Here is a 13784-nt window from a genome sequence, read left to right as displayed (position 1 = left end):
CCCCAAAAGCCGGACATGTCCGGGAAAATCCGGACGTATGGTAACCCTATTAAAGGGCTTGTCCACACAGCAATTTAGTGTGCAGCAAGCTGGGTTGTAAATCTGCAGCACTCTAGTTTGCTGTGCACTAACCGTCTGTGTGGACCCTGCCCCTGTGCACTAAAAGTTCTATAGGGTGCTTTGACTTGCAAATGCAGTAGGTCAAAGCGCACTCTGAAACTTTCAGTGGATGGTAGTAGGGTCCTTGCAGCCCGTTAGTGCACTGCAAGCAAGAACATCTGCTTTCTGTGCACCAAATTGCTGGCACTTCTTTATAAATACTGAGTGGCATTTTCAGAACTTTCTGCAATTCTCCCAAAACTTGTGTTTTGAAATTAAGATGAAGCTTTCAGTTTATCTGTTGTATACAAAACTTGCCCTTAAACCTAAAATTGTTAAGCAGAAACATCTAGTGAAACTGAAAGTCTAGCATAAAGCGACTTTGAAACTAGTAAAATTATAGCTTTAACATCCTCAAAAGTTACATTTGAGCAGAAAGTTTCAAAATCTTTGTAACAAATTACCAGGAGAGGTATTACCTTACTGAATTGCAACTCTGAAGTATATTTTAATTTGTACTGAAAACTCTTGGATCTGGTAGTATCCATTCTTGCCTATGATTTATTCCATACTAGCAGCTGAAACAACACAGTACACCTCTACCTCGATATAACGCTGTCCTCGGGAGCCAAAAAATCTTCCCGCGTTATAGGTGAAACTGCATTATATTGAACTTGCTTTGATCCATTGGAGTGCCCCTCCCCCGGAGCACTGCTTTACCGCGTTATATCCGAATTCATGTTATATTGGGTCACATTATATCGAGGTAGCAGTGTATTGTCCTTGCCATCTGCATTGAATCTGAGCCAGCTATCACTTAGCCTGTTCAGTCATCCATGTGTTGCGTATCTGTGGGAAGCCATCTTTTGCTTGGTAGTGTTTTTTGTTTTGTTTTGTTTTTTTTATGTGAATGTCTAGCTATTCTATCTTTCATTGAGACAACAGGGGCTTGATCTACTTCCGTATGAGTCTGTGGTAGGTGACACTTTCCCTCAGTCAGTCAATGTTCCAGTCTAGTGTTAGACATGGGTTTCTAGATTGTGACTTTAAGATAAAACTTGAGAGGATTTGGCCACTTGTGGCTTTTACTCCTAGGGCACGCTAACCCCAGTGTCCAGGCTAGAATCCAAGTGAAGTATTCCATTCTGCGTTGCTAATAGTCCCCTATAGTTTCAGTTGGAGAAGGTATTCTTCACCCTCTCCCCACAGCTGAGAGCTAGGCTCTCTTTAAAGGGTTTGCCATTTTCTAAGCAGTCTGTATATGACCTGATCCTATAGGCCTGCATGTACATTCCCATCTACTTAACTGGGAGCTGAGCAGGTGGAAGGACTGTAGGACGAGGCCAAAACTTGTCAAGAGCTTTGGGATCTTTATTTGAAAAGTGCTATCTAAATGTTGTGGAAAGGTTATTTAACAAGTTCTTCTGTGTCAGAGAATAGCGTGCGAGTCCTTCTCAAATCCATAGGTAAGCCCCCTAAGGCTGGTCCTCTGTATCATAGAATCTAGTGCTCTGAACCTAGAATTTGCTTTTAGTTGCATCCAGAGTCTCATTTCAGACAAACCTTAGAAAGCTCTTTTCCTCCCTCCACAGTAAGGAACTAGCAGTTTGATGTTTTTAAACTGTCATGAAATATTAATGAATGGAACTCTTGGAGACAGTTGTTGGACTAATGCATTCTCCCGTAGACTGGTATAATTATTTACTCAGTTTGAAGGAACAGTAACAGTGTTTCAGAACTATATATATACAACCCTGAAGTCTATAACTCATTTACTGCTACACCTAATGTGAAAAAGTACAATTAGTTTATTTTTTAAGTGGTAGTTTTCAGGAATTATGTAACACTCTTGTTGTCACCTCCTGTGATGTCACTTGAGTAAGTTGCTCCTCATGGGCTGAGAGAAGCTTGGAATGGAGAGTATTTACATTTCATTATGGTACCAGGAATCTATTCTCAGTTTCTTTCCCACCAAGAAAAAAGCCCCCAAAAGCTTATCTGCAACATGTCAGCTATATCATTGCAAGCCAGCATTATTTTACAATTCTACTATACAGCTTGCATGGAAAAATAAACAGTATCTACATCCAGATGGGTTTCTTGGAAACCATCGTCACTTCAGGTTGAGCTCCTTCTTGAATCTGAGAGACCTCTGCTTATTACAAATTCTCACAAATGAAGTAGCCTTTTTTTCCATCTCCTCTAAAAAGCTAGCCTTGGATTGGCTCCATGCTTGTGGGATGATGGAGTCTGTCAATTAGCTTTCAAAGTTGGTGGTTTCAAATACTGCTGTATTGTTGCTTTAATTATGTATGCTAATATACTGGTCAAACCAGACATCAATTTTTGTCTCCTACTCTCAGTAGCGCATCACAGCCTTCAATACACGCTATTGCTAGCATACCAAACCTTTTTGAGAGTGGTTGGCCATCAATTAATACACTGATATTAAATTCCTCACCCGCAGATTCTCAACATTCAAACAATTCAGTCTCTTAGAGAATTTATTCTCTAGTGTTAGCCCATGAGTGAGGACCAGAAGAGAGCCCATGCTTCAGAAGTTTGACATTGCACTTAGTGTCAGAAATAGTGAAGAAGTCACTGCTGTAACTTTGCCAGTTGTGGTATTTCCCTGTCACAAGGAGGCAACAGCTTCAGAGGATAGTGACAATCTTTGAGCCATACTTCATTATATTGTGTAAAGGAATGGTCTTGCTTAATCTTGCTTTATTCTTTAGTCTGCTTTTCCTGTCAGCACTTTGCAGACTTTAGCTAGTGCATTAGCTACCAATGGCTTTGATTACAAGAGAGATCAGATGGGATGTTCTTGTTTTTTCTGCTGCTTCATCTGGCATTTTATGATTTTTGCTATTTGCTCACTGTGAGTTCACTGACGCTTGTGAGACGAGTGACTTGATTTTTGTCTTTTTATTATAATCATGCTTCATTGTAATGACAGTACACATGAGCACAAGAATTAATTTTTCACCATCCATCAGGCCAAATAGATTTGTCTTGGGAAATATATAGTTGTGCTGAAGTGATGTAGAGCTGGTCTCAGGAGTAGTCATTTTAGCTGATGATAGGGAACAAATCCCACAGTAGTGTGGGCATGGACTAGATAACCTTAGAAGTCCAAATGTTCACCTGATCTGATCTGCTTCTCTAAAGGTCAAAACAGAAATTGTGCAATTTCTGTCCAGATACTTCTAGTATGTTTCACAGGGTCACTGCTTCTAACAGAATGTCAACAGTTAATTTTAAGGTGATGGCTGGCTGAAGTTAAGAGTGACACCTGTTTACCATGAATTGTTTTGTTAGCATTATCTTTTTACTAGGTTTAGTGGTCCCATGGGCTTGCCTAATGAAAAAAATATTTGAGTGCTTGTATTTTATTCCACAATTAAATAAGTTACTAGATCTCATTTCACATCCATTAAAAAAACCCCGTCAAACTGACAATTTAAGAGTTGAACTGTGCTGCTGGGCATTTAATACCCGTGTCCCTTCTGTATCTACATACAAAGTGTACCCTGCCTATCCTGTCTGTTAGCATCACTTATGCCACAAATTGTCTGACAGGAGTTGGTGCTGTAGGAGATACAGAATACAACTTTGTTCTTTAAATGTCTAGAGAGCCCACTGCTGCTGTTTGTCAACAAGGGAAGCCATCATTTCTACAAAATCACAATGTAAATAGTTCTATTTACCCAACTGTGGAGCTATTCTTGGTAGCTGCAATAGCTCTCTCATCCTTCACCCTCACCTCCTTCGATATCTTAAACCTTGAGTGATTTAGTATCCATGAATTGTATAGAAAGACTAGATCCCATCTGTAAACATGGAATAATTGTTTCTGCAGAGTAGCAACAGACCAATCCCATCTGTTCTCAAGTGCTCTGAAATTTATTTCTCTGTTGATAGTGACCTTTAGAAAATGTTCCTCTCATGTTCAAACAGATGATTAGAGGAGGGAAGTACATGCTGCCTGGTTTTTATTTTCAGCGTAGAGATATTGCACAATGCATTCTTTCCTTCTCTGTAATTAAGATATTTTATGCCATTAGTGGGGTGTAGATCTGGATGGAGGCCACGGTGTAACCTTTTTTCCTGCTGTTTGTGCCTCTATATTTTTGTAGCTTGTGGCTTATAAACCAAACCTATATGAATCCGGTTCTCTGGGCAAGAGGGGTTATCATCTTGCATTACACTCGCTATCCAGGATGTTGAAAAGTAATGCAGCCCTTGCTTCCTCCCCAGATTACATGTCCAAATATTACTCCCGGGACACTGCTTGCACTCCAAATAGCCAGCTCAAGAAGTAGGAACCCTGTAGTTGCTCCTGAATTGAGCTCTCAGCCATGGTTAATTAGGGACTGACCATTCACCCAGTGTTGTGCCAGCAGAGGTGCTCAAAAGCCCCTTTTAAAATGTTGCCAGCATAGCAAAGGAAAGATTGGAATAATTTCCCTGTTCTGCTGGAGCTGAGCTATTCCCTCTCCTCTGACTAGGGAAACTATTCCTTCCAGAGATGACATCTCCAGGGCTTTTAAAAATACATAAGAGGAAGTTTTTGCCTTTGCAGTCATGGGTGTTTTTAAAAAAAAAAAAAAAAACAGGCAGAATTCTTGCAGGGTTTTTTTTTTTTTTTTTTTAATTATAGAACAGGTTCTTCATTGCTATCCACCCTCAAATCAACCTTAATGCTGTGCTCCACAGGCAGTATATTCAGTAGTTTTTGGGCGGGAAGTACAATATTTCCAGCAAAGGAATTTAATAGCTTTGTCCAGTAAAGCTACCTCCTTCCTTGGTTATTAGCTCTTCTGCTGAAATGAGCCATTTTCCCCCCCTTCCCAACTCACCTTCCTTTTTACAGCACACGTCCTACTGGAAGCCGATTTATCAAAGGGTGAAATTGAGATCACTTTACAAAAACATTGGCTACACATCATTGCATTCACTTTTTACACCAGACCTGGTGGCCACCATCTTCCTGTTATATGTAACCTATAAACCAATAGTGTGGCATTCTGGCTAAGGACACTTAAAATATGTGAATATTTCCCCTATAATTCACAGCCCTTAAAGGCTAAAATAATGCTGTCCTCTCCTTTAGGCTGCATCTGCTTGTTTTTTTGCTGTGGGTCTCTCAGTAGGCTCTGTGCTGACTTCATGTCTGGTTAAATTATTCAGATAGTTGCGCTGACCATTTGGGGAGGGGGGGTACAGAAGGGAAAAATGTGATATATTTTGGGGGGAAAGGACTACTGTCAAGATATTCCCTTAAACTTGACTAAATTATTCTTTAAAATGGAGATTCCCATTAAGTTCCATAGATTAAGTGCCTAAATTAAACCTAATTTTCCCCCCTAAGTGTTTAAGGTTATAATTACGTGTTTTTTACTTCCTGTCAGAAATACGCCGTGTCGAGAATAGCCTATTGTTGTCAAGGAAATTACATTGCCATTTTATGTGACTGGTAAGAATAAAGGGGAACGATTGCTAAAATTATAGCTATTTCAAGAAAGGGCAGGGGACTGTGAGACATCCATTGCTGGGAGTTTGACTTTCTCTGAATTTAAAGTGGCTGTCCTGTTATGGACTCTTAAAGGATGGGTTTAATCATGGGCATGTCAGTGGATTTAGCATGAGGATTGTGAGAGCCCTTAGTGTCAATTCAAACAGAAGTAGCTCGAACATTGCTTGGTTTAGTAAACTCTTGCAGTGTTTTATAAAGTCCTTATATGCTCTAGCTCAGGGGTTCTCAAACTGGGGGTTGGGACCCCTCAGGAGGTCGCAAGGTTATTACATGGGGGGTTGCGAGCTGTCAGCCTCCACCCCAAACCCCGCTTTGCCTCCAGCATTTATAATGGGTTAAATATATAAAGTGTTTTTAATTTATAAGGGGGGGTCACACTCAGAGGCTTGCTATGTGAGAGGGGTCACCAGTGTAAAAAAAAAAAAAAAAAAAAAAAAAAGTTTGAGAGCCACTGATCTAGCGCCTCTTGAGTTCAGGGCACAGTGGAACAGCTCGCAAAGGCCAGGGTCTTTGGGTCTGAGTCCAATCTTTACAGTACTACATTGACTCCTGACCTATAAGTCAGCAGAGATACCAGTGTAAAACAGCATTCAGACCCACAGCTAGGGGGCTGTGCTGCCCATTGGGCCCAAGGATATGGGCTCTGCCATGCAGCAGAGTACTAGTGAGTAGTGGGGCCAAGGAGTTGCTGATGAACCCAGCTCCCAGGCTGTTGTGACCTGTTAAGCTTAGCAAAATGAGTTCCATCTTGACACACAGGCTTGGGTATGGTGAGAAGGAGAACAGCATCCTAAGTTGCCTGTGCTGTGAAGCTGGGAGCTCCACCAGGGAGGCACTTTCTCCCTTTGGGGAACCTCTTGTTTGCCAGCGGGGGAGCCTTGTTCCTATGAACTGACCTGAAACACCTGCTGCTGGGCTTAACAAGTCTCAGGAAGCTTTGTAGGTGGAGATCCTGGATGCAGGGGAATAGATATTGGGCCTTCCCAGTGCACACCAGCCCCAGTGCAGAGCCCATTTTCTTGGTCCTCTTTAGGTGCATGCTCTCTCCCCCGCAACCCCTTACTCCCCTTACCCTGTTTTATTTTTGCTGATGCTCTTTAATTACCCTTCAAGCTGTGAACTCTAAGGTAAATTGCACTGTGAAACAATGCATCTGATTATGCAAAAATAGTCTTTAGGAGAACGTGGCTTATTATTTTTGTTAACCTTCCTTTTAAAATAGTCTAACCTTGGGGAAAACCGTTCAGAATGATTTTTCTTCAGTGTAACATGTGGAAAGAAATATTAAATTCTCCAGTATCTGCCATTTACCTTGGCCCCTGGGGTTGTAAATAAGTAGTTTTCAGTGTTGGGGAGTCAGTTATACTTGAAATCAGCAGCGATTTTGCTCCGGTATTAATTTTGGAGTGAGTAGATGCAGTTTACTGTGTACAAGTGGTCACCCTAGGCAGGTGTGATAATGGTAATTCCATTTTATTTCTGTTTAAAGTATTCCCACAGTTTACGTCTTCCAGTTTGATGCTGCTACCCAGCTGTTAAATTACAGACACCAAATCTCTTTGAAGCATAAAGGCTGGGACATTGCATTTGAGGAAACAGGTGGGCTGTGGATACTGCAGGAAGACGAAGAAGCATCACTTCTACTCTACCGGCCTGTGGATGGACATTGGCAGGTTAGATGTACTCTGATACAATTGCCAATATCTTGTGTCTGCTCCAGTCCCCTCAGCAAAAGGCAGAATAATTGAATGAAAATTAAATGACACAATTGCTTTAGTGCATTATAGCTCTGAGCTAAGGTCAGATCTGGATCTGATCAGAGATGGGCTCATCCTACTTCCCTCATTTGTGCAAAACACAGAATTTAGCATGACTCGCAGTCTCCGCTCAGGAGATAGCCAGGTCTGACCTAGATGGGTCAGGATTGAGGTACCTGCACAATGGTTGGCAGCCTTAAACCTGGTTTAAACTAGCATCTCTGCTCTTAAGCACAAATGTCACTCAACTAAAAAAAAAAATACCCCGTACACTCCTCTCAAATTTGTCCCTTCTCAGACTTTTTTTTCTGGGTGGGGGGGCCCTCTGCAGCTCCCCACATCATCATCTTACCCTAACCCAGTGGTTAAACTAAAAGGGAGCATAGGGGAATACAGCTCCCCCTCCTCCCAAAATCCCAGTGAGAGCTCCCACTCCTCTGTGGTTTTGAAAAACTACTTCCCTCCTAACTGGCTGGTGATGAAGGCTTGCTGGGAGGGGGGATTTCAAATGGGAGCAGCAGGAGGAGCTGCCTGACTGAAGTCAGTCCTACTAGTACGCTGAGCAGCTGTACTAGTTTCTTGGTCGTAGCCTATCACCCTAACCTTGTCCCAGCAGCCAACTGACTCTACAGGACGAGTGTCAGCTTCCACACTGAAGAGCGTGACACACTGACCTAGTGCTGCAGCCCAGGAAAACTGCCTCACCTCAATCCATCCCAGTGAGACATGTGCTAACTCCATTGCTAAAGTACTTTTGGTGGTAGGGTATAGATTCTGTTAGTGGCCTTCAAGAAGGGGGAGCTAAAAAGAAAATAAAGCATGGAGAAAAATGCACCCTGCCCACCCTTTTCTGTACCTATCTCAAAAGGAACCTCTGTGAGGAGACAAACAGTGGTGGCCCTGTTGTTAGTATCTGTTATCGTTCCATTGAGAACTGAGTCACCAAAGCTGAAATGTGAGCTATCAGATTCCCTATGGTAGCTGTTAGATTTCCAGACAATAAGTTCATCACCCTTGTAAATCTAAGAGTAGTGGGATGTAGTTGGAAAGTTTTCATTTTAAATTTGTTTCATGAGAGTCGTCTTGGTTGACCTCTTCCCCAAGCTATTTCTTTACCTCATTGACTTCTAGAAAATTGATTCCCATTTTTCCTTCAGATCCTTGGCAAGCTCTGTTTTCCAAGCTGCCTTAGGTAGAACATGGTGACCCCATGCCAGGCTTCAGTGATGAGTTTGTGGGAAGGAAAGGTGTTCTGTTAAATCTCCCTTTCTTCATGGTAGTCAGTTGAGGCTTTGCATTTCTCATTGTGCTGGTCCGTGTAATGTACTTTTTATGGTTGCTGCTGAGGAGCGTAGTGAATAGGTGTTCTTTCCTTTCTCAGCCTGTTGCTGATGACAGAGGATTAATGAAAATGTCAAAATACCTGCATGACAACTGGACAATGTTCGAAGGTGAGCAACTTCGTCAAAAGGGCCAGGGAATGTGTTACGGGGTGAAAGCACAAGGGAAGGAGTCTGATCAGAGTTCTGTTCATGGCTCTCCTTCTGGCTCTGGACAAATCACTTAGGATATGTCTACACTCAAGTTGGGAGCTTAAAGGCAGCCCCTGCATGTCTAAGTTGAGGCACTTTGAGAAGACAGTACAGGGAAGCTTGCTCTACCACTCTGTGCTATACCTGAAAATGAAAATATTAAGCATCTATTTTGGTGGAGGTTTTGTTTATGGTTTTTGCCCTTGGTTTTTCTAGAAAAATGCCTTTTTAATTAGCCTGCAGGAACCAGGCATTTTAAAACAAACTTAATTAGAATCACCAAGGGTGGGTGGGGTAGGAGTCAATGGATGCCTTGCTACACAGACAGGTGTGGCTTAACTCTGTGCATGATTGAGGCCTCATGCTAGGATGTTATGAAACTTGTTTTAAAAGAAGGAAAAGAAACCCTAACTTCCATCCTTGGAGGGCCATTTATATGCAGAAAAATTATCAGCCCATGTAATTTGGCACAGTTGTTGGAAAATTAAATTTAATACCTTTAATATCTAATCTAGGGAGTATTTTCTGTATGCCATTTCTGTTAAAATCTACATTTGAAGGTAGATTTCTGCATCCATTAGAAGGGAATGTGTTTGTAATGCCTGTATTTTACACAGCTCAGATGTTTCAAGGTAAACCCATTTAAAAGCAGGGTCCCGAGTGAGACTGAATAATACAGAACTATAGTGGAAAACAAGTCAATTCTGAGAGTTACTTTCCAGCATAGCTAATTACCATAATGTATTATAATAGTCCCTGGGTATCTGCAGCTGGGAAAGGAGGACTATTCAGAGCACAGGGATTATTATAGCTAATTAGCGAGAGGAGGCTCAGTTGATGAGCACCTATTTCAGCTGTGTAATTAGTGCTTTTACAGATTATGAAAAAAGGTACTTACCCTACTTGATAAAACAATGAGATTGCTTGTGTTGCTTCCTCCCTTAGACAGCTGGTGATCATGGAATCTGTAAGACCTCTTGTAACCTAAGATTATAGAAGCAGAAATTGAATACTTAAACCTTCAGTTGAATAAACTATTGCCCTTAAAAAGAGATTCTGCAAACCCTTAACGTAGTCCAGTCCGGTGGAAATTACAATTGATATGTAGCTTGATTAGTAAGTAAACAGTGTCCCTCTTCTTCCTGCACACACCTGTCTGTTTCTCCTTTTACTTACGGTTAAGGATTTTTTTTTAGGTGGGAGAAGGGATGGTAGGGGGAAAAGGAATCACAGATGGGAATTAGACCACCCCCACTAACTGCTTCTAGAAACACAATAACTCTAATCTGTCAGTTTTAGTCTATACTCCCCAGAGTAACTTTCCAATTATCTTCCTTGACTGTTCAGGCGTTTTACAGGAATGACAGATGCGTCATGCTCTTGAGTACATTTAAACAGAATCTTTAAGGATGTATTATAATAGGCTCACAAAGGAGTGGCAGAGCTTGCAGGGATCGGTGCTGGGAAGTTTGTGTATGCTTATTTCATAATGTCCTGTCTGAATTTTCTAATGTGTGTTTTTGTGTGTGTTTGTTTTTTTTAAATGCAGGGAATACCAAACTAAACACAGTACTCTAACTGGAGCCTGTGCAGTGTTTGAGCATTGTGGAATAATTCAGATTCTTTAATGCACTCCAAGGGGGTCTTTAGTGATATTACCAAGACCAAGATTTTCAAGAATAGAAGCAGAGAGTTAGAATTTTTATATACTCCTTGACTCTCATTGATGTCAGTTGAGCTGTTGGGTGTTCAGTACTCTTGAAAAGTCAGGGAGGCCTAAGTATGGATTTCAAATTCTAACTTTAGGCTGATGTTAAAAATCTTGGCCTGGGTATGTATGAGTGTAGTAGTGATACTTGTGAGTGCCTCACCACATTTAAACAGAATAAAAATGTTGTGCATTAAGATATCTAGAATTATAGTGCAGGAGTCAGGAATATTTTGTTTAAAATTTCAGTGCAAGAAGTAGTTGGGAATAGTGCTCAAAGCATCCACATTGTCTTGTTTTTTCTGCCACAGGTTCTGTTGGGACAGAAAGTTGCTACAGCAGTCTTTACAAGGCCTCATTCGACAACATGGCTATTTATCTACAAAAGAAAGAGGAAAGACTACAGCAGCAGCAGCAGAAGAAAAGAAAAGAGCTGCAGCATGAATCTAATAGACAAACTAAAAAGATCAGAACAAGAGACTCATCCTAACCATTAACTACACCATTTGCTTGTAACTTCTACAACACTGAAAGAAATCGATCTAGGCCCTGAACTTTTTTTTTTTTTAAGCAAAGTGAATGACTGACACATCAGCATTCAGTTTGCATGTCAGATAGGGAATGGCTTTAATGAATCAGGTTAATTTTCTTGTAATGACAATATCCTGCTTGCAACAGATACTGTATTTACTGTATATATTGTTCCTTGCCATTTGTTCTATCCCAGCAGTTGGAAAACGTAGTGCTGGTAATACAGTTTTAGTAATCTGAAGCACATTATCTTCATATTGAGATAGTGCTTTACTTGGAGAATGGGATTTCTCTTATCTACTGGACTCCACATATAACCTACTTTGGGGCTGGTTTCCAAAAGAAGAAAGTGTGATAATTAGAAGTTGACACCAAGTATTTTAGTTTTTGTTTTAGACAGTTCGTTTAATATGGCAGCCTATAAAAGGATAATCATGAAAATTAGTCTCTTGAATTTTTTTTTTTTAAATACAATATATAAGGCTGTAACTGGCAGGCCTTTGTCAATTTATTTTTATGCTTAAACTACAGATTTTGTTATGCATTCTGTGTTAGTATTTAATCCAGCACTATTTACTCAGAGCAGTGCAGGAATAGATTTCACATACTGTAAAGCAGCAAAAGGTGTCAACCAAACCCCAATGCCATGTGAAGAAGACTGGTTTGCTGCATTCTGACTTTTCAGCTTATCTGTAGAAATGGTTTCAGAGGACCCAGTTTAATACTATCTTGTGTGTTCCGCTTTTTGCAACAAAAGTTTCATTTGATGCTAGCTAAGACATAAAAATCTTGACTCACAGTTGAGAGAATCTTATGGCTTTAGTTGTTACTTCATCACATACGTTTATTTAATGGTAGAGGAAAACTATATCTATATCAGAATACAACTTATCTTCATGGAATACACTGTACTTCAGATGGGATTGTAAAGCTGGGTGTATAAATCTGTATGATCCATTAAAACTATGAGAAACTATGAACTGAAAATCTATCCAGGTACTTATATGGCTCATCACTGTGGGATCTGAGCCTTTTTAGTTAAGTAATAAAACATCGCATGCAACTACTATACAAGAGATTGGTGAGCTACAAAGGAAAACCACTTCAATTTATTTCTAGAGTATTATCTGTTAATCATTAACAAAGCAGAACCCACTACTAATATCCAAACACTTAAAATTGCAAGGAGTCTGGTGGTATATTAAAGACTAAAAGATTTATTTGGGCATAAGCTTTCGTGAGTAAAAACCTCACTTCTTCGGATGCATAGAGTAAAATTGCATTATACTATTGCTCTTGTAGGAACCACAGTCAGGATCACTAGGGCCCTTTTGTGCTTATTGCTGTTAAATCAATTTTTTAAAAAGCCTTTTCATGAACACCTCATTTGAGAGTCCCACTTAAGATGGAAGCATTATATGCACTACCATGGAACCAGCAAATATACTAAATTCATCTTCATGATCTAATCTGGATTTCTTTCCATATTGCTTTAGGAGTCTGCCTTGTGCCATGACAAAGCTTCCATTCATGTTGGAGTGTCATATGTTGGACATTTAGGGAAGGATCAATGTCATATGTTGGACATTTAGGGAAGGATTGTCCACCTGTTTGTTCAGTGCCTGTAGAATAGGGCCTTTATCCTGGTTGGGACCTGCGGGTACTATACTGGTATAAAATGGTTCTATTACTATTCATTGCTATCAGGACTCTGAGATATTGCAGGAATGAAGGTAAATGTGCAGCCGATACTCTTAATGGTACATTCTAGTGCTCAATATTCCAAAGTGCTGTACAGTACCTTAGTCAAGGCTCATTGTGCCATGTATATAAAGCAGATATTCTCATTTTCAGATTGGACAAACAGCCAGAGGGGTTATGGCTAGAATGAGGAGTCTAACTCCATTATTTGAATCCCTATAGTAAGTGGTCTGATTTTCAGAGGTGCTAAGCACTCACAGCTCTCCCTGGCTCCATTACTGAGCTGCAGAATCTCAATGCATCTGAAAATCAAGCCCCATGTTGGTGCCTGAACATGAATGCAGGGGCTTAGCTGTAGACAATCAAGTTTGAAAGCTTCTTGCCAAGATTAGAATTCCAGAGTTACCTTAACCCTGGTTAATGGAGATGGTTGTGGGTTTAAGTTCCAGTCCTGTGACTTACTGTATTTCATAATGTTTTTAGTGTCAGTGCTATAGTTATTGGTGCTGTCACTCCTATTGACCAGCCTGTGATGGGTAGAAGCTGCTATCTCTGAATACTGATATGTAATAATGGTGTCAATATTGTAAGTGACATGGTCAGTGAGGTAAAGTTAACTCTGATAGCTTATTGGAATTTCCTATAGGACTGTTGAGCTAACTTCATAGGGGCTGTGGGAAAAGCAGACAGGAAAGCAACACAACTAGATCTAGGTAAGGAAAGGATCCCCCCAGCACAAATGTGAAAGGCAGTGGAGTAAGCTGTTGGCTTCAAGGATCCAGTCTTCAAAGAAGATGCAAGCTTGTTTAGCCAGGCTAGGAGCCTGGAGATCAAAAACACTAAAGAGTTAAGTGCTTCCAGGTGGGAAGGAATGTCCTCACTTGTCAGAAGCTTCTAGGGAGACAGCTTGACAGAGA

At 40.6% G+C, this 13784-nt stretch overlaps 1 protein-coding gene across 2 annotated transcripts in view; it reads left to right on the top strand.

Moving 5' to 3' along the window:
• The window catches only part of WDR4 (WD repeat domain 4), a 31405-nt gene extending 19430 nt beyond the window's left edge, over positions 1–11975 (top strand). For both annotated transcript variants that reach the window (XM_034753525.1, XM_034753535.1), the window contains exons 8-11: positions 5514–5578; positions 7128–7311; positions 8777–8846; positions 10947–11975. In XM_034753525.1, the coding sequence (XP_034609416.1) occupies positions 5514–5578; positions 7128–7311; positions 8777–8846; positions 10947–11125 (498 nt within the window). In that variant the 3' untranslated portion in view covers positions 11126–11975. The remainder of the gene's footprint in view (positions 1–5513; positions 5579–7127; positions 7312–8776; positions 8847–10946) is intronic.
• The last annotated feature ends 1809 nt before the right edge of the window (positions 11976–13784 follow it).

The sequence above is a fragment of the Trachemys scripta genome, chromosome 1 (assembly GCF_013100865.1).
Source record: "Trachemys scripta elegans isolate TJP31775 chromosome 1, CAS_Tse_1.0, whole genome shotgun sequence".
NCBI classification, from domain to species: Eukaryota; Metazoa; Chordata; order Testudines; family Emydidae; genus Trachemys; species Trachemys scripta.
The sequence above is the reverse complement of the archived record's forward strand: the minus strand, read 5'-3'. Positions and strand labels throughout refer to the sequence as shown.